At 43.9% G+C, this 21,041-nt stretch overlaps 1 protein-coding gene across 2 annotated transcripts in view; it reads left to right on the top strand.

Annotated features, from left to right (window-relative positions):
- PLEKHM3 (pleckstrin homology domain containing M3) overlaps positions 1 to 21,041 on the top strand; it is a 223,198-nt gene that overhangs the window by 32,614 nt on the left and 169,543 nt on the right. For both annotated transcript variants that reach the window (XM_061382958.1, XM_061382967.1), the window contains exon 3: positions 19,182 to 20,117. In XM_061382958.1, the coding sequence (XP_061238942.1) occupies positions 19,182 to 20,117 (936 nt within the window). The remainder of the gene's footprint in view (positions 1 to 19,181; positions 20,118 to 21,041) is intronic.

Raw genomic sequence — 21,041 nt, 5'->3', positions numbered from 1 at the left:
TGGCTGCCCATTCTTGGGCTGGTGGGGAGGGTGTGTGGAGAAGAGTTAGATTCGTGGCTGGTCACCGACTCTGCCAGCTGTAATTCTCACTGCATTTGGGAGTGGATGGGGGGTGTGTCAGCACCCAGGTACATCCTTGTCAAAATCAGACAAGATCTTTGAGTAAACTTCGCTTTAAAATCTTTGAAAGTAGCCATCCAAACTGCAGCAGTTGTTCCTCCTGAAGGAGTATGGCCAAAGCCGAGGAAGGTGCTGTGGTGTCTTGGCCAGAGCTGGAGCTGAGGACCCAGGAGGTTTGGGATGAGGCCAGGCCTCATTCTTGAGCCTCAGACCTACACATCCCACTGCCTGGGGCATCTCTGCTGGACTGTCCCACAGGCAGTTGGAAGTTCAGTGTCCAGAAAAGAGCCCATCATCCTCACATCCTCCACTTCAGCTGTTGTAAAAACTAACAGGGTAATGAGAGGTTGAGGGCTCCGCAGAAGAAATAAACTTCAGTGAGGTGGGTTTCCATTGATGAGGGCAGCCTGGTTTTGTGTCCAGCCCTTATCTCTGTGTCTCTCCCTTACTTATGGGCTGTATTACTTTGTAGTCTTCTCCAGTTGATTTTTTACTCTCTTCTGGATCCTTCTCTGAGCTCATGTGAGTAGCTTAGAGACTTTCCAGAAGTGGGTATCTCCTCAGCTGCCCCTTCCTCCTTTTTTGCCCACCCCCATCCCTTCCCTTTCCTTCGTAACAATACACCTGAGGGTCTTCTTTATTAGGTAGGGCCTCTGTGTCTTCCGCCTCATTTGGCAGTGACTAACTGGGCTTTTGAGCCTTACTGAGGATAAACATTGCTCTGGGTATAAAGCAACTCAGATTTTGGCATATTGAGGGCAGTGGGTAGCTGAGGTATAGTAAGAGCTATTTGGCTAATGGACAAGCCTGTCTGAAGAAGGCCTTCTGGTCTGACAAGGTAGCGAGCCTATTAAAAAAATGACTCCCGGTCTAGACTGTTAAGAGTTTCAATCCCTGTTTCAGTATTTACTTGATGTGTAACATAGGGCAAGTTTCTTAACCTCTCTGAGCCTTTATGTTTTTGGCCATAAAGCATGGGATAATAGTATTTACCTCAGTATCTTGTGAGCATTAAAGGGGTTAAAAGATCTAAAGTGCTTCTCATAACCATGTTTGGCACATAGTAAACACTTAAGTCTTTCCTAGTGGCTCAGACAGTGAAGAATCTGCCTCCAGTGCAGGAGACCTGGGTTCGATCCCTGGGTTGGGAAGATCCCCTGGAGAAGGTAATGGCAACCCACTACAGTATTCTTGCCTGGGAAATCACCTGGACAGAGGAGCCTGGTGGGCTACAGTCCATGGGGTCGCAAAGAGTCAGACAGGAGAAAGCGACTAACACTTTCACTTTCAAACACTTAATAAATGTCTTAAACATTTAGTAATATTATTACTATTACAATTGAATTTGAAACTCATCCATGAGAATCACAGTGATCCTGCCAATCACTCCTGGTTTCTTCTGGCATAGTCAATTTCATAAAATGGCCTCACAATAAATATTTCTTCAATTGGCCTTCCTGCATTGTACTTTCTCATAGCTATTCACTGGTTCGTTAATGAGAAATAGACCATCCCTTGTCTCATACTGACTTGCCATCAACAGTTTACTGTCTTGCACACCAGAGTTTATGGTCACTGAGGAAGGGATTGTTTCTTGTGCAATGTTTTATCCTCAGTACCTAATATAGGGCTCTGAACATAATATGTCTTCAGAACAAATTTTTACATGCGAGATGAACATAATTCTGATAGAAATAAAGCTGATAAATTAAGAACATCAACTTCTTTAGCAGGTTTATGCCTTTCTAGAAAAAGGACCACTCCACCCTCTTTTCCGAGAGCCTCGCCCGGTCATCTCATAGCATCTCATACCTTGCATGTCTTTTCTGTGAAGTTCTTTAGCAGCAGTGAAAAATGAAGATTTGCTTTCATCTCAAAGGCTGCCATGTACTCTCCTTGTGATAAGAGAGAATCAAACAGATATGGCTTATAAAATAGCCCCTCGGTTGGAAGAATGGTGTCCTGGCCGTGGAGGAGTCTCCAGATACCATCTCAGACTTCAGGGTCACACAGTTACGGTTACGATTGCCCTTTGTAGAGGAATCTTCTGACTGCTGTTTGGGGAGCACAGAGCCTGGGGAGATAATTGTGGTTTGCCCTTTGCGCTTTCTGTAGTTGGCAGTCCTGTGAGGTAATTTTTTGCATCACTCTTCAACTTTTGCCTGTTCCCTCATAATGTTTCTTTATAGAAGACTATTGCTTTGGGTTTGAAGATCACTTCTTTACTAGGTTTTTGGTATATATGAGAGCAATATACACCAAACAGATCAATAGCCTCCTTGTTACCATCAAAGCCAACATTTAAGCACCTGGTGTGTTATCCTAAGGGTAAGTGAGAGAGCCCAGGTGGAGAGAGAAGGGAAAAAATAATAATAATACTTTGTTCACTGACTGTTTCAAGTGCTTTGCAGATAGTCACTTATTTAATTCATTTTTATTGACTCCATTTTAAGGATGAGGAAACTGAGGCACAGAGAGCTTTAGTAATGTGCTTACAGTCCCCCTACTAGTAACAAGTGGATCCTCAATTTGAACCTGGCACTCCATCTTCAGAGTCCATGCTCTTAACCATGAAGCTAGACCTGAACCCCTACTTTGGAAGCCAGTAGTTCTATCCCCAGAACCCTCCACTCTGGAAGCTGTGTTGGCAATCAGTCCCTGTTGGGGTAAAGGGTAGGAAGTGGTATGGAAGAAACAGACCTGGATAGTGTTCATTAACTAAAATTAATCCCTTGGGGAATCACTGGTTAGGAAAAACTGAGACGCACCAAAGCAGTCTAGCTAAGCAAGGTTTGTTTCCTGCTTTAACACGTTTACTACATGGACAGTTGCAGAGCTGGTCACAGTCCTTTAGGGGACCAGTGAGTCTGCAGAAGGAAGACTGCAGCTTTGCTCTTCACAACCTTGAATGTTAGCCATGCAGAAAAGCACAAGGGAACTGAACCCCTGGTTTGTGACCATGGAAAGAGGGCTTCAGAGTTCTGCCCCATCTCCGCTGCCTTTCTCAGTCTTACTCAGAAGCCTGTGAATGCATTCTTGAGATTCCATTGCCTCACGCAGAGGCAAACCTAAGATAGACTGTGCTAAGTGCTAAGTGAACAAAGGGTCCTGCCAGTGGGTCCTACAAGGTGGGTGGAGTATAGCTTGAATCCAACCTAGTTAAGACTGTCTGCATTATCTGAGGATGGAATTATCGTGTCCAAAGGATGAGGTCATAAACTGATGGAAAGGGAGACAGCAACAGTTCTTTTTTATCCCCCAGCTTTATCGAGGTGTAATTGACAAAATTGTAAGATATTTTAGGTGTCGTCATGATTTGATACACACATACACTACAGAAGCACGTATCCATCTGTTAAGTGACACATCCATCACCTTACATCACAGGCACTTGTTTCTAAAGAACCTCAGGGTGAAAGTGAAAGTGCTAGTCGTTCAGTGGAGTCCAACTCTTTGGACCCCATGGACTGTACCTGCCAAGCCCCTCTATCCATGGGATTTCCCAGGCAAGAATACTGGAGTGGGTAGCCATTCCCTTCTCCAGGGGATCTTCCCAATCCAGGGATCGAACCCAGGTCTTCTGCACTGCAGGCACATTCTTTACCACTGAGCTACCTCAGAGTAGGTGGTGGAGCCCAAAGCTTCCCCAGGGCCAGCCTTTCCTCCTGCCATCCCAGGGTCTGCGTTGCCCGGGGCAGCTGTAGCAAGGTGTGACTGGGAGCCAGTCCTGAGTAGAGGCCCTGCTTCCACCACCAGAATGGCTCCTTTTTAGTCCTAGCACTATAGTAATCTTCATTCTATACAGACATGCTCCCAACTAGTATCTGCCTTAACCTGTTACCCCTTTGCATGACTATCATCCTATTTTGTTTACTGAGTTAATGGTACAGCTGTAGGCAGCAGGGAATTTTCCATGGGATAAAGAAGATGAGGATGTAATACTGTAGGATTACAATCCAAATATAAAAATATATTAAGGTAAGAACATGAAAAGTCATAGGAACATGTGGACACTGGAATGTTATCAATATGAAAATTAGGTGTACACACACACACACACACTTATTGCTCTAAATATATACACATAGTAGAGGAAGGGGAGGCTTTATGGAAAGAACACTCATCTAGGGCCTGCAAACATTTTATCCCACCTCTGTTCCTAACTCGCCACGGAAGTTTGGAAAAATCACTTGTCTGTTGCCTTTGGTTTATAAACCTAGTAAAGCAGGTTAAATTGTCTTTATAATCTTTTCCAGCTCTAAAACAATTCTAAGATGTAGTTGAACTGACCTCGACTCATGGCTGTGTGGGAGCTAATTACTGTAGTCAGATCAGTGATGGAAAGTCATGGTGGAAATAAAGGCATGGCTGTAATTATTTTACACAGAAGGATTTCTGTGTGCCTTGTAACTCTACTTCTGGATGAACTGCTGTTGCAGTTTTTAAAATAAAAAAGTGTAAAAGAAATCCTTGGCCTTAGCTGTGGAGCTCTGAAACCCAAATCTGACTGGTACCTCCCTCCTAGCTGTGTTCACGTTTACATCTGCTTGGCAAGCGTAGTGGTCAGCTGGCCTTTTGGTTCCTTCAGTCTCACTCTCTGGTGACCTAGTACCATTCCTCTGCTTGTGTTTCTTGTGCTGAGATCTTCAGGAGAAGATCTCAACAGAGATTTTATGTAGGGGTGGAAAAACCATGGCAGTATGGTTTTTTTATCCTGAGTTCTGTGTTACTCCATTTCAATTCCCTTTTCCCCCATCTTTCACTTGAGAAAAAAAAAAGAAGGCCAAATTTGGGACTTCCACTAAGTTGACTGCTTTTTCAGTTATGATTTTTCTCAGAAGCCTTGGAGCCAATAGAAGTGGGAATATTCCTGTGGGCTTAGAACAAGTGAAGTCACCAGGACATGGGCTCTTGCTGACTCTATGATTCACCCTTCGGCACCATTAGTCAGTGCAAAGAAGTTGCTAAAATAGGTCACAGAAAGTTGATTTTATATGGTTGTATAGTTTCCATTGGTTATATTTTTCGGAAACCTAACATGCCTCATTGCCAACTGGCATCCTAATTCCTAACAAATCTATATGGGAACTCTGAAAATGAAGTGTCTTTGACTCTCCTTGTGGTTGTTTTGTTAATGCATTTTATCTTTCTTGGCTAAGGAGGACTATAGTTACTAATTTTACAAACGTCTAGAGTTACCTTCTTAAAACACAGATCTTTTCATGCTACTCTGTTCTTAAAAATGAATCATGGTTCCCCATTCTTTACAAAAATCAAGTGTAAATTTTCTAAAGCATCCAGATAATCTTTCTAAGTTTATCACCTGCACCTTTTCTTCCCCACCTAGTGATAAAGATCTCTGGTGTTATTTGCTCAGTCATGTCTGACTCTTTGCGACCCCATAGACTATAGCCTGCCAGGCTCCTCTGTCCATGGGATTTTCCAGGCAAGAATACTGGAGTGGGTTGCCATTTCCTTCTCCAGGGGATATTCCCAACCCAGAGATCGAACCTGGATCTCCTGCATTGCAGGCGGATTCTTTACCATCTGAGCCACCAGGAAAGCCCCTTCTTCCTCCATCTGGGTGCTAATGTTGAATGTGCCTTGTGTGTTCAACCAACTTAGTATTTGCTCATGATGTCTTTTCACCCAGAAGACCTTCCCAGCCTTCTTCACTTTTCACAATCCTCCATTATCTTTCAAGGATCAGTTCAAATGCCACATCCTCTCTGAGACCTTTCCGTCTTTTTCTGTTTTTTTAAATTGAAGTATAGATGACTTACAATATTGCATTAACTTCTGGTGTACAATGTAGTGATACACTGTTTTTATACATGTACTCTATATAAAGCTATTATAAAATATTGCCATATTTCCTGTACTGTGCATTATATTCTTGTAACTTATTTTTTTTATATCTGCTAGTTTATACCTCCCTTCACCTATCTTTCTCCTTTCCTGACCTCTTTCCTCTAATAACAACTAGTTTGTTCTCTGTGTTTTTTAATTACAATTATGTTTTTTCTTTTATTTCATGTTTCCACAGCACATTTTATCCTGCTATGCATTATAGGTAATTGCTTGACCATTCACCTTTCACACTAGGTTGGCAGTTCTTTGACACAGTGAATTGTAGACAACTTTCTATCATATCAGGTATGAGCCTATGAGGCTGTTTGGCTGAATTCTGTGTGTTGGTACTTGGAAGATCAGGATGCACAGGGTTTTTTTTGTTTCCAGAATGAAAATGACCTGCCCTCTCTTTCAGTTTTCCTTACCTAAAGCTTGAGTCAAGTTGAATAAAGTTTGTTATTATAAATACTGTCAGTAAGAGCTATCATTTAGTGAGTTAACTTTATGCCCAGACCTGTGCTAGGAAGTATTCATCTGTTATCTCATTTAATATTAATAATAATTTAATATGTTAGATAATATTGTCCTGATTGTACAAAGGAGAAAGTGGAGGCTTAGAAAAGGTAATCTCACCCAAGGCCATCAGGCTATAAGTGGAGAAGCTCCAGGCCCACTCTGGAGGCTACACGTAACCACGCTGTAAAACTGCCTGTCAAGTCTGAGGAAGCGTAGGACTCATTCCCTCCACCGCAAATAAAACACAGTGTGATCTAGATTGAAAATCTGGAGGTTGGCATTCCACCCTCAACTTGCACACTTTGTGGTGTACCCTTGGCCAAGTCATTTTGTTTCCTGGAACCTCATTCCAAACTGTTAAATCAGTTAAAATGCTTTTAGAAGCAAGTAATAGAATACTCAACTCAGTAAAAGTGGCATAAATAGTGAGGCCATTTATCATTTTATTTTTTCATCTAACAGATAGCTATTGGACATAGTGCATATCAAACACTGTAGGCGGTAAATACTTCATGTTTCCACAGCACATTTTATCCTGCTATGCATTATAGGTAATTGCTTGACCATTCACCTCTGGTGGCCCCAGAGTCATCAAAGATCCGGGTACTTTTCATCTTTTTTCTCTGCTGTCCTCAGTATATTGGTGGTGTCTCTTCTTTCCCTCATTGATGCAAGATGGCTGCATTAGCCCCAAAGATATGTATCAGCAGCCAAAGTCAGGAAGGGAAAAAGCAGGGCACCTTGTCTGGGTCTTTTCTCAGAGGTCCCCAAGAGCACCCCATCAGCAGTCAGAACTGGGTTCCCTACTGGTCCCTAAAGCAACCTCTGGCAAAGGAAAATGGGGTTACCAATTGTTTTAAACAAACCATTCAGTGGGGGCGGGGAGAAGCCATCTCCACACCTACACACAATTAGGGTTCTCTTGATAAAGAAGGGGGAGACACTTGACAGAGTAGCTGGGTACTTGACAGGTTCTGCCTCCGGTAGGGCTGGGCTGGAGAGATTTCTAGTCCCTTCTGCCTCTGTGTTTCTGTGGTTCAGTGTTACCCAAAGATAGAGCACTTATCTTAAAATCTGGTGGCCTAAGTATGGGAGATTCTTTTATACTTAATTCGTATAGATTAATGAAACAGAATGAGAAGCTCACCATGGCAGACAGTGAGCATCATGTGCAAGCTGATGTTTGGAAATGTTTTCTGGGTAAAAAAAAGTTCATAAACACTAGAGATTATCCTTGTTAGAGAAGACAGAAAACCTCTGAATTTAAGAGGTTGAGTCTGTGATCTTCTGGTCAGGTTCACATCCAAAGAGTGCAATTGACCAGGTCTGTGTTGACTTGTATGCTATCACTGTTGCTCACAGCACAAAGAACTTAGATGGAGAAGATCCCTAGCTGTGTAACTAATGCCTATGTAGCCAGATATAATACAGATTTGTTTCTTCTAGAGCCTACACAGATAGTATGTCCTTTCCCCTACGTTTATGAAGGGAAAACAAATGGGATGTTCTCTTTCACCAACAAAGAAAGATCTCCGAAGTAGCTCATCACTTGAGCTTAGTTTATTTCTCCCAGAATAAGTTTGTTAATGACCATCCGTGAGCACTGCAGTGGCCAGCACTGTGTACCATATATAAAATGTCCAGGACCCAGCCCCTCTTTGATTCCTGTAGATCATTCTCTTCATGGTCTTTTCTGTGGGCATTTGTGGCAGTGTCATAGTTGACGTGCATCCTGTTAAATTCACTTCCCTCATGTGACTCTAATGAGAACAAAGACCCAAAACTAGTTAACTTCTCCCTAGTTTCTGGCTTAAACACTGTCAGATACTAGAATATGAAACAAATAGACTTGGAAAGCAAAGAGACTTGATTGATCTAGAATGTCAGAGAAGTCTTCATTGAGGAAAGGAAACTGTTCCAGCTGAGCATTGAGGGTTGAGCACTTTGCAGAGGTACGGATGAACACAGCCTATGTAGGGGGTGGTCAGAGGCTAAGCCAGAACAGGACTCATAATGGACTACCAGATTATGGAGGACCTTCAAAGACAGACCGAGAGAATTAGCATGGTATGTTGGGAAAAAAGCACTTGAAAATTTCTTGAGAATCAAGATTGAAAGGATATGGACTTCCTGGTGATCCAGTTGTAGAGACTCTGAGCTTCCACTGCAGGGGACATGGGCTTGATGCTTGGTGGGGGAACTAAGATCCTGCATGCCACTCTTGTCCTCTCTCCCTCCCTTTGCACACTCCACTCCTGGGGAGAAATAACTTCCAGGCAGCTTTAGGAGAAGACGCAGGCGTGTATCACTCAGCCTCTGCAGGAAATACTGATTCTGGCCTGTTCCTCTCGATGTGCTTTGCCACCCATCAGTCCTGTGTGGGCAGCCCCCTGGAAAGGAAAGTCTATACTGAGTGATCTAGTGATCCACTGGATCCAGTGATCCAGTGTTGCTGGTGACTCACAGGTAAGTCTGTGTAATTCTGGGGTTCTGTTCATGGCTACACCCCTAACCTGTAACCTCCAGCTGGCTCATGTTTGGATTGCTATGAGTCTGACTATCCTCTATCAATCTCAGTTGGTTTGCAACTTGAGTGAAGAAGAGAGATGCTATTTACTGGGTCACCTCAGGCCCTAAGAGTATGGAAGGATTGGTAGATGGGGTGGAGATGAGAAAACTCTGCCAGTCATCATGATGTGAAGTGATGGGACTCAAATTAGGATGACTGTGGCAAAAGAGAAAGTGAGACTTTTCTCTTTTGTGAAAAGTGAAAGTGAAAAGAGAAAGTGACTTTTCCCAGCACTGGCTGCGTAAAAGAAAGTGACTTTTCTCTTTTGTGAAAAGAGAAGGAACGGCTGTCCTTGGGCTGTGAACTCTTGATAGAATCTGTCTGACTCATTTGGCGTTTCCACAGATCCCAGCATAGTCCTTTGTGCGTGCATCCAGCAAGTGCTTATGGAGCCAGTGCTGCTAATATGGGGGTGAGAGGGACATCCAGGTCCCTGTCTTCAAGGAGCAGCAGTTCTTTGAAAGAAATAAAAGAAGGTCGTAAGATAAGAGACTGAGAGGGGCCCTTTAGCTGAGGTGCTGAGGGGCGGTGGCCTCACTGAGGATGGCACCTTTGAGGTGAAAAGCTGAGGAGATGAAGATGTCAGTGGAGCTGGGGGGAAGTGTTCCAGAGAGAGGACACAGCAGCTCCAGAGTCCTCGAGGCCAGAAAGCACTCAGCTCGTTCAAAAAACACAGGAGGCTTTTGGCTGGAGTTAGAGAAGAAATGTGAGATGGTGCGAGGTGAGGTCAGAGCAGTAGTCAGAGTCCAGACTGTGCAGGACAGAAAGCAGAGACGTTGGAAGCATCTAGAATCTGGAGGAAGGAGACAATTGAGGTGTAGGAGGTGCAGTGCAAGTGAGTACTTTGGAATAGACACAACACACTTTGGGATATTAGAAGACAAGAGGAGAAGAGATCCACAGAGGGGTAATTTTCAGATGTAATAGAGGAAGAGATTCTGAAGAAGAGGGAGATACCACCTTCAGAGTGGAGGTGGAAGGGCTAGCTTTTCCTGGTCTTTTGAGACCAGAAGCTGAAGTAGGAAACAGATCGATTGAATTCTTGAGATGTGTCAGGCATCATTCTGAGAGTTACTGATCTCTTCTTCATAATAATACAATGAGGTCGATACTATTATGCATGCATGCTAAGTCGCTTCAGTCATGTCTGACTCTTTGCAACCCTATGGATTGTAGCCCACCAGGCATTATAGCCCTTCCCAGCCCACCGTGGGATTCTCCAGGCAAGGGTATTGGGAGTGGGTTGCCACGCCCTCTTCCAGGGGATGTTCCTGACCCAGGAATCACACCCACATCTCTTACGTCTCCTGCAGGAGGATTCTTTAGCAGGCGGGTTCTTTACCACTAGCACCACCTGGGAAGCCCAGGTTCTATTATGGCCCCATTTTAAAGATGATAAAACTGAGACTTGGGTTAAGTCATTTGTCCAGGGTTACCCAGACAGTTAGGACAGAATTATGATATAAACTTCGGCCAGTTGGCTTAATGTGCTCTCTTACACTTGTATAGTACATTGGTTAGTGTAATGTTGAAGTGAAGCCAAGTAAAATATATATAAAGGCCCTCCCTCTGGTGCACACAGAAAGAGATGGTAGAATTTGGAGTTTGAAAGACTAAAGAAGGTGTGGAAAAATTGTTCTGGGATTGTGTTTGAGATCCATGAAATGAATAAAAGAATGAATTGTCAGGATTAAAGCAATAAAAGAAGTTGAACATGAATTTATGTTTGAACAGTGCTCTGGTCTGAATATTTGCATCCCCCAAAATTCATATGTTAAACTTCTGGCCCCAGAAGTGACGGAATTAGGAGGGGGCTTTGCAGTGTTCTTATTAGGATGTGAGGGTGGGGCCCTCTTTTCACATTTATTCGTCTTGTTATACGAACTTAAATGTTTCCTTTTAAATTTGCCTAGATAATTTTGGAATATTGTCAGCACATAGGCTTTTGAGTTCTTTGAAAACATTAAAATGTTGCTCTTTGTCTTTCATTCTAAACTATTGCCTGATTTTTGGGAGTCCTATTCTTAGGACTTCATTCCTTGTCTTGACTCAGGCCATTCAGACTTTCTTGGTAAACTAAATGTTTACCTAAATGTTTCATTAACTGTGATCTGGGACATTCATTTTAAAAAAAACATGGTGGTTTTTTAAAAACAAAATTGCATAAAGTGATCAAAATGGAAGCACATTTTGTTTAATTACATATGGTAATATATGTGAATAAGTCTTGCTATTATTTATATTATTATTACATATATATATATATAATGTCTAAAAGCTTAATATCAGATACTCTACAGTCTGGGAAGAAGGATTGTGAGTGCTGGGATGTGGAGGCAGAAACCTTTTTTTACCTTTCTTATTGATTTTCTTGGAATATTTTTAATATAATTTAATACATATTTGATGAGTGTGAAATAGTATCTGAAATATGAGTCACCAAGGTGGTATAGCCATAGGGCCTTGTGGCTTCAGGGGAGGACAGCTGTGTTCAACTAAAGGGGACAAGGAAAGGCCTCGGGAAGAAGTGAGATTTTATACTAGCTCTTACATATGAGGAAAACGTGGACAAGAAGAGATTCAAGGAAATCTAGGCTGGGGGGAACAGTGAGAGAGAATCCATGGTTGGGAGGGGCCAGTAGTAAAAGTCACAGCAGGTCCCCTGGCTGGAGTGTGGTTAGTGGAGGAGAGTGGCTGTGGAAGCGTGTGGAAGGCTCCTGGAGAAATTCATAACAGAGGGATCAGGCTAACATCATCTGACCCTCCTAATCAATCTCCACATCCCTACAAGCAGGACAACCACCTGTAGCATATTCTCACAAAAAAGAAGAGCATCTACCTGGACCTTGAGATCTGTATAGCAGTTGACAGTAAACCTAGGAAACAGGAGCATTTGAACAATACCCTGAGGATACATTCAGCCAAATCCAGGCTGTGCGAAATTCTACAGGACAAAGGAACGAATTTCTTCAATAAATTGTTGCTGTTCATTTGCTAAGTTGTGTCCTGTAGCCTGCCAGGCTCCTCTGTTCATGGGATTTCCCAGGCAAGAATACTGGAGTAGGTTGCCATTTCCTCCTCCAGGGATCTTCCCGACCCAGTGATTGAACCTGCATCTCCTGCATTGGCAGGAAGATTCTTTACTTCTGAGCCACTAGAGAAGCCCAAAATATATGCCATGACAAAGAGGGAGAAAGAGGGAATTGTTACAGATTAAAAGAGACTTAAAAGACCTATCACAACTGTATGGATCACAAACAAGCTGTGGAAAATTCTTAAAGAGAGGGGAATTCCAGACCACCTTACCTGCCTCCTGAGAAACCTGTATGCAGGTCAAGAAGCAAGAGTTAGAACCAGACATGGAACAATGGACTGGTTCAAAACTGGAAAGGAGTATGTCAAGGCTGTATATTGTCACCCTACTTATTTAACTTCTATACAGAGTACATCATGCAAAATGCCAGCCTGGATGAAGCACAAGCTGGAATCAAGATTTCTGGGACAAATATCAATAACCTCAGATATGCAGATGACACCACCCTTATGGCAGAAAGCGAAGAGAAACTAAAGAGCCTCTTGATGAAGGTGAAAGAGGAGAGTGAAAAAGCTGACTTAAAACTCAGCATTCAAAAAACAAAGATCATAGCATCTGGTCCCATCACTTCATGGCAAATAGATGGGGAAACAATGGAAACAGTGATAGACTTTATTTTCTTGGGCTCCAAAATCACTGCAGATGGCACCTGCAGCCATGAAATGAAAAGATGCTTGCTCCCTGAAATATGTTGACAAACCTAGACAACATATTAAAAAGCAGAGACATTACTTTGCCACAAAGTTGCGTATAGTCAGATCAGATCAGATCAGTCGCTCAGTCGTGTCTGACTCTTTGTGACCCCATGAAGCACAGCACGCGAGGCCTCCCTGTCCATCATCAACTCCCGGAGTTCACTCAGACTCACGTCCATCAAGTCAGTGATGCCATCCAGCCATCTCATCCTCTGTCGTCCCCTTCTCCTCCTGCCCCCAATCCCTCCCAGCATGAGTCTTTTCCAATGAGTCAACTCTTCGCATGAGGTGGCCAAAGTACTGGAGTTTCAGCTTTAGCATCATTCCTTCCAAAGAAATCCCAGGGCTGATCTCCTTCAGTATGGACTGGTTGGATCTCCTTGCAGTCCAAGGGACTCTCAAGAGTCTTCTCCAACACCACAGTTCAAAAGCATCAATTCTTTGGCGCTCAGCCTTCTTCACAGTCCAACTCTCACATCCATACATGACCACAGGAAAAACCATAGCCTTGACTAGACGGACCTTTGTTGGCAAAGTAATGTCTCTGTTTTTGAATATGCTATCTAGGTTGGTCATAACTTTCCTTCCAAGGAGTAAGCGCCTTTTAATTTCATGGTTTTTCCAGTAGTCATGTATGGATGTGAGAGTTGGACCATAAAGAAAGCTTTGCTCCAAAGAATTGATGCTTTTGAACTATGGTGATGGAGAAAACTCTTGAGAGTCTCTTGGAGAGCAAGGAGATCATACCAGTCAATCTTAAAGGAAATCAACCCTGAATATTCATTGGAGGGACTGATACTGAGACTGAAGCTCCCATACTTTGGCCACCTGATGCAAAGAATCAACTCATTGGAAAAGATCCTGATCTTGGGAGGGGCTTCCCTGATAGCTCAGTTGGTAAAGAATCTGCCTGCAATGCAGGAGATCCTGGTTCGATTCCCGAGTCAGGAAGATCCCCTGGAGAAGGGATAGGCTACCCACTCCAGTATTCTTGGGCTTCCCTTGTGGCTTAGCTGGTAAAGAATCTGCCTGCAATGGAGGAGACCTGGGTTCATTCCCTGGGTTGGGAAGATCCTGTGGAGAAGGGAAAGGCTACCCACTCCAGTATTCTGACCTGGAGAATTCCATGGGCTGTATAGTCCATGGAGTCGCAAGTAGTCGGACATGACTGAGTGACTTTCAGTTTAACTTTCACTGATGCTGAAGGCAGGAGGAGAAGGGGATGACAGAGGATGAGATGGTTGGATTGCATCACTGATTCAATGGACATGAGTTTGAACAAGCTCTGGGAGATGGTGAAGGACAAGGAAGCCTAGTGTGCTGCAGTCCATGTGGTCAAAAATAATCAAGACACGACTGAGATCCTGAACAACATAAAGACCTGTCAACCAAATTAGTGTGTAAACTTAAATCAAATCATCTATAGAAATTTTTTGAGATAATCTGGGAAAATGAGGTACAGACTGGGTATTAGGTAAGGAATTATTAACGTTTGGGGCATAAAAATGGTATGATATATATTGTAAAGTTCTTATCTGTTAGATTGGAGGTATAGCCTGAAGTATTGACATTAGAAATGATGAAATGTCTGCAATTTGCTTTCAAAAACATTCCAGCAAACACACACACACAAAGCATGAGTTGGAGAGGAGACAATAGCAGAAACTTGGTGATTTTGTTAAAATTAATTTATTTATTTTAATTGGAGGCTAATTACTTTATAGTATTGTGGTGGTTTTTGCCATACATCGAAATGAATCAGCCACGGGTGTACACGTGTCCCCATCCAGAACCCCCTCCCACCTCTTTCCCCACCCCATCCCTCTGGGTTGTCCCAGTGCACTGGCTTTGAGTGCCCTGTTTCATGCATTGAACTTGGACTCTATTTCATATATGGTAATATACATATTTCAGTGCTAGTCTCTTAAATCATCCCACCTCACCTTCTCTCACAGAGTCCAAAAATCTGTTCTTCATATCTGTGTCTATTTTGCTGTCTTGCATATAGGGTAGTCATTACCATCTTTCTAAATTCCATATATATGCATTAATATCCTGTATTGGTGTTTTTCTTTCTGACTTACTTCAGTCTGTGTAATAGGCTCCAGTTTCATCTACCTCATTAAAACTGATTCAAATGCATTCTTTTTAATAGCTGAGTAATATTCCATTGTGTATATGTACCACAACTTTCTTATTCATTCGTCTGCTGATGGACATCTAGGTTGCTTCTATGCCCTAGCTATTGTAGACAGTGCTGCAGTGAACATTGGGGTACTTGTGTCTCTTTCAATTCTGGTTTCCTTGGTGTGTATGCCCAGCAGTGGGATTGCTGGGTCATATGGCAGTTCTATTTCCAGTTTTTTAAGGAATCTCCACACTGTTCTCAATAGTGGCTGTACTAGTTTGCATTCCCACCAATAGTGTGGAAGCTTGGTGATTTTTTTAGACTGAGGGTTGGGTCCATAGGAAAATGTGTTACGGTCAACGTAAGGAGTTTGAACTTTGTTATGTAGGACTAGGAAACTTGTGCAGGATTTTGGGCTGATGGGGAGGCATGAGAAAGGTTATAAGTGGCCCAGAAAGGGAGGACTCACCATGGGAGCCCATTTAAGGTCTTGATTAAGATGGTGGCTATGAGAATGGAAACTTTTTTTTGAGAACAGAGAGAGGAAATAATGGCAAAAGAGGAACTCTTTGGTGGGTTGGCAGTACAGAAATGAATCAGGTGCATAAGGTGGGGCGGAAATCCCCTTTTCCTCTTCAGTCAGTGGCAAGTTTTATCCTTAAGCCACTGCTCTGAGTAGTATGGGACAAGGAGAGTGAAAAGGGATCTTTGTTGAGGAGGAACTGAGCCAAGACTTCATAACTGGCCACAGTGGAAAGCAGTGGGGAAACAGAACTCTCAGGTTCTTTTTATGCTTTTGTCTTGTTCCTTGCTCTTTTTCATGAGAGAATTAGTCTCTTGTAGTTTCAGTATGAAATTTATAGATACAGTGATTCATTTTGATCACCTTTCTGTTTTCATTGGGGAAATGGTGATAATCTTTGTCAGAAGTTCGACCTGAATCATTTATGATATTAGTTAAGACAGAGATAATATTGTTCATTTGTGAAATGGGACACTTTAGAAAAATGTAGGTGATGAAATGATGTGGTCTGGGGAAATAAAAATTGACCTATGGAAATTAATGGAAGCTTAGATCTAAGTGTATAACTTCTGATTTGTCAATAGCAAAAATATTCAAGATAGATTCAGCAGAAAGTAACAGCAAGGGATTAAAGAGAAATGGTAGTTCTCCAGCCCTCTACAGTCAATGATAATTCATACTTCACACACAACATACTGATAAGGTTTGATATAAACAGGCCCTCCAGAAAGGAGTACACTCTGAGAATAGTTTTTTAATCACATCTGTTCTCTTCTTTTTCAAGAAATTACACTACAAACTGCAGTCTATAAGGATGGGTCATATCCTATGATTAACCCCCCTCTTCTCTTTCTCAGTTTAACATACCTATTTAGAGAGGGCTGAGCTGAGGTAGGAAGAAAATATTAAAACACTGTGCATTCTTTACCTTATTCTGCAGCAAGAAGGTGGGGGAACTTTTGAGACTCCCTACTAGACTTCCATTTAGTCCACCCAAGCTGGCATCTGTTCTCCTAGCTTATAAAGGCTTCCTAGGTGGCTCAGTGGTAAAGAACCTGCCTGCCATTGCAGGAGACGTGGGTTCAATCCCTGGGTCAGGAAAATCCCCTGGAGGAGGAAATGGCAACCCGCTCCAGTATTCTTGCCTGGAGAATCCCATGGACAGAGGAGCCCGGAGGGCTACAGTTCATGAGGTCACAAAGAGTCAGACACAACTGAATGACTGAGCACACACACACACACCCTAGCTTATACAATCAGAAAGGCTCGAGGTGTGCTTCTGGTTTAGGTCCAGTTAAAGTTAGACTTCATAATTTGTGGTAGCTGTTGTAAAAAGCTCTCAGGGAGGAGAGAAAAGGAGAGGAAATTTCCTAGCTAAAAGCAAGAGAGATGGTTTTTCTTTTGCTCAGGAATGCGTAGCTGAGCTGTTGGGTCTCAGGAGGGATGGGGATGCAGGGATGCGTGGTTATGGGTCTTGTTATGGAAAAGGTTGAACTGTCATCGGCACCTGATGGAAATGAGAGGGAGGAGGCCACAGCAGTGTGTCTAACAGCACTGCCTCTCTTATTGCATTATCAGAAAAGAAAGATAACCTGAGAATAGTCTTCCATCATCTCTCTCTACAAAGGGATTAGTGCAGGTTTCAAGAAATTAATGGCTTTTGAGTTAGCACAGAAATACTAATGAATGTCAGGACCAGAGATGTAAAGTAGGTGAAATTAGCTTTTCTCTGCCGCATTTCTCTCCTTTTCTCTTTTGGTTTGCTATTTTAAGATCTAGATCTGTGTTACTCTTTTTTACTTTTTTTCTCCATCCAAGATCAGAAATCCTACCCCTTTGGGAATGTGATTTGTCTTCTTTAGGGAGTGACTCAATTAGTTTATGACTGTCTCCGATGTGTCAGCAAAAAGGTTGAGAAACATCTCAGAAATGAAAAACTTTACTAGGGAGGAGAGCTACCTCATTTTCACGCTGATGAAAGTATCAGGACATCTCCCAGGTGACAGTCCCGTTTTATTAAAGTGTGACATCTGTATCTATGGCAGCTAATCATTAGAGATGGCATGACCAGATGAACTTTTGGGGAAGAGGGGAAAAGAATGGAAGGGAGTTAGACCTACTATATGCTGGGCATTATGCTAGAAGCTTTATGTTCTAGAAGCTTTATTTCTATTCTAATTTTTACTAAGTACCCACTACGTTCCCTGGTGGCTCAGAGGGTAAAGCGTCTGCCTACAATGTGGGAGACCCGGCTTTGATCCCTGGGTCGGGAAGATCCCCTGGAGAAGGCAGTGGCAACCCACTCTAGTACTCTTGTCTGGAAAACCCCACGGACGGAGGAGCCTGGTAGGTTACAGTCCATGGGGTCGCAAAGAGTCAGACACGACTGAGCTACTTCACTTTCACTTTTACCCACTATGTGCCAGACATTGCACTATGTACCGTGACCTAAGGATGGCAGGACAGACCTCGCCCCTGACCTCTGTGGAGCTTATAGTCCAGCAGGGAAGACACACTTCTTTAAAAACATCAGCATTTATTTTGTTTGTTCAGATATTTAAATAAATTATTATAATACAGCCTGAGAAGAGCCCATTAGAAGAGAATAATGTAGTAAGGATCCCTGATACTGACCCAGGGGTGTGTGTGGGCAGACTAGGGGGTGGGGTTGGGGGAGTCAGGGCAGACTCCTTCTAGAAGAGAGGCTCCTTGAGTGATGGGTAAGTGTGTGGTAGCTGATGGAAGTGGAGGAAGGGGCGCTGCAAGCGAAGCGAATAGCGTAAGCAGGTTCAGCGAGGGGAGGGAACTGCTATCCAAGCAGACACCTAAGAAGTAAGCTAGTTGAGTCATGTCTGGAGAACTGGTCATGAACCAGAAGGCCCCTGGACGGGCCTTGAAGACTCATGGGAGTGTCTGAGAAACAGGAGTTTGTGAGCAGCATGCATCACGCTCTGTTCTTTGCACTGGCCCTTCCTGTCTTTACCAACCTAAAGAAAGATGAGTATTGTCAGGGAGTTAGGTCAAGTGGCAGGAGGAGCATTCTTTCTCTCATATTTGGTGCTGTGTAGAACATTGGGCTTCCCTGGTGGCACAGTGGTAAAGTATCTGCCTGCCAATGCAGGAGACACGGGTTCAATCCCTGGGTCGGGAAGATCCCCTGGAGAAGGAAATGGCAACCCACTCCAGTACTCTTGCCGTAGAAATCCCGTGGACAGAGGAGAGAGCTTGGTGGGCTGCAGTCCATAGAGGTCGAAAAGAGTCAGACATGACTGAGTGACTAACCAACAACAAAAGAACGTTACCTAGAAAACAAGAAATTCTGGCAAAAAGCGGTTGTTTAATGGGCCCGCAGAGCATAACCCCAGTCATTCCAGTGTTTCTGTTTTTCGAACAGGCTTCTGCCTGTCTCATTGGCAGCGAACCCCCAGCCACCCAGTACTTACTTTTGCAGTCAGAATTGCACCCTAGGTAAGTTCTTCAGATGTGAGGGTTTCCGTCAATTACATCTTGTTGATTAGACACTCTCCTGGAATTTTTAGTACCTCTCTTTAATATTGTGTTTGGTTTGAGTCAGCAGATTAGGCTGATCTGTTTGTTTTCTGGCACCTGCCTTGTCATCTCATTCAGTTCATTCATGTTCACGGATTAATACATTACTTCTTTTTTTTTTCCTTTCTTTCTAGAACACAAGCCAGCATTCCCGAACATCCTGAAGAAGGGTTACCTGGAGATTCGGAAGGACCATGACAGTTACTGGCAAAGCTGTTACGCTGAGCTCTCCCCCTACAGCTTATACTTCTACAGCCTCGACAGCAGTGGGAATCAGAACCTCTACGCCACGTACCAGCTGTCCCACTTCCAGAGCATATCCGTTCTGGGAAACCTTGAGGCCAGGCTGGTGGACACCGTCCTGTATGACAACACTCAGCTGCAGCTAAAGGCAGAGTCACCGTGGGAGGCTTTGGACTGGGGGCAGAAGCTCTGGGAAGGTGTGCATGCAGCCGCACCAGCCTACATGGGCCGGCCAGGAGAGCTGGCCAACTCCCCGGGGCTTGGCCATCATGTGGACTGTCCACAGAATCATTGTTTACAGAAGAAATCCCGCGAGCTGCTCATGCCATCCCCTGTGCTGGATAGCCCCAAACAGTATCAAAACATCCTCAAATCCGGGACACTGTACAGGCTGACCATGCAGAACAACTGGAAGGCATTTACGTTTGTGCTGAGCAGGACCTGCCTGATGGCCTTTCCGCCGGGCAAGCTGGACGAGGACCCCCTGCTGAGCTACAACGTGGACGTGTGTCTGGCCGTCCAACTGGACCACCTGGACGACTGTGATTCTTGCTTTCAAGTCATTTTCCCCCAAGATGTCCTCCGCCTCCGTGCTGAGACGCGGCAGAGGGCTCAGGAGTGGATGGAGGCCCTGAAAACAGCTGCCAACACGGCAAGGAGCTCAGAACAGAACCTGCAGGTCACGCTGAGGACCAAACCCAGGGATCAGATGGGTGGGCACGAACTCAGGAAGAACAAACGCCAGTCGGTGACTACTAGCTTCCTTAGCATCCTGACAACTTTGTCTCTGGAACGAGGGCTCACTGCTCAGAGTTTCAAATGTGCAGGTATGAAACAACATTTCAGCCTAAAACTCATTAAAGAACAAAATCCCGAATCCCACAAATGGAATTCACTTGAAAAATCCCTTTGAGAAGCCAGTCCCCAATACCTCTTGCATCTCACTAAGTCGTGTCCAACTCTTTGTGATCCCATGGACTGTAGCCCGCCAGACTCCTCTGTCCATGGGATTTCTCAGGTTAGAATACTAGAATGGGTAGCCATTCCCTTCTCCAGGGAATCTTCCCGACCAAGGATCGAACCGGGCTCTCCCATGTTACAGACAGATTCTTTACTGTCTGAGCCACCAGGGAAGCCCCTCCTTTAAGGAGTTTGCTATAGTAAACCATCTATCCATCTTCATGCCACTCTGATGAAGTAAGTAGAAGCAGCTGTGATCTACCCACTGAATCAAAATGACTCGGCTGCAGCATAAGCAGGCTAGAATGTAGACTTCCTGAGTCCTCTGTGATTCCATTTCCTCTGCCTTCTTAAATCAAGGTCACTGGGAATGTAGACTGTCTCCTAAGAGACATCCATGCCCAAAGCTGACTGCTGGCATTCCTTAGGTAAGGAAAGCATCCATAGTCAGTAACTGTCATTGATCATGACCTTGTCAGATTCTGTTAAGGAAGACTCCAGAAAGTCAGCCTTGACAGAGAACCTGGAGATGGCCAAGTGCAGGGCGATGATGAATCAGCAGGTGACCTCTGAGTCACGATGGGCTGGGCCCTCATTCCTGGGACTCCTGGGGCTACCAGAACTGCTGTGGAGGGCAAGACCCAAGGTGGAGGCCAAGGCCCAGTTATCTGGTAGTCCTTAAAACCCTGTTATTGCTTCTCTCCCCTACTCACCATTCCTCTCACCTTCCCGCAAACAGTAAACCAGAAAGCACGCATCTCTCACTAAACCAAGTCTGTTTATCTCCTATG

This window comes from Bos javanicus, chromosome 2, assembly GCF_032452875.1.
Source record: "Bos javanicus breed banteng chromosome 2, ARS-OSU_banteng_1.0, whole genome shotgun sequence".
NCBI classification, from domain to species: Eukaryota; Metazoa; Chordata; class Mammalia; order Artiodactyla; family Bovidae; genus Bos; species Bos javanicus.
Note: the sequence above shows the minus strand (reverse complement) of the source record. Positions and strands in the feature narration are given on the sequence as shown.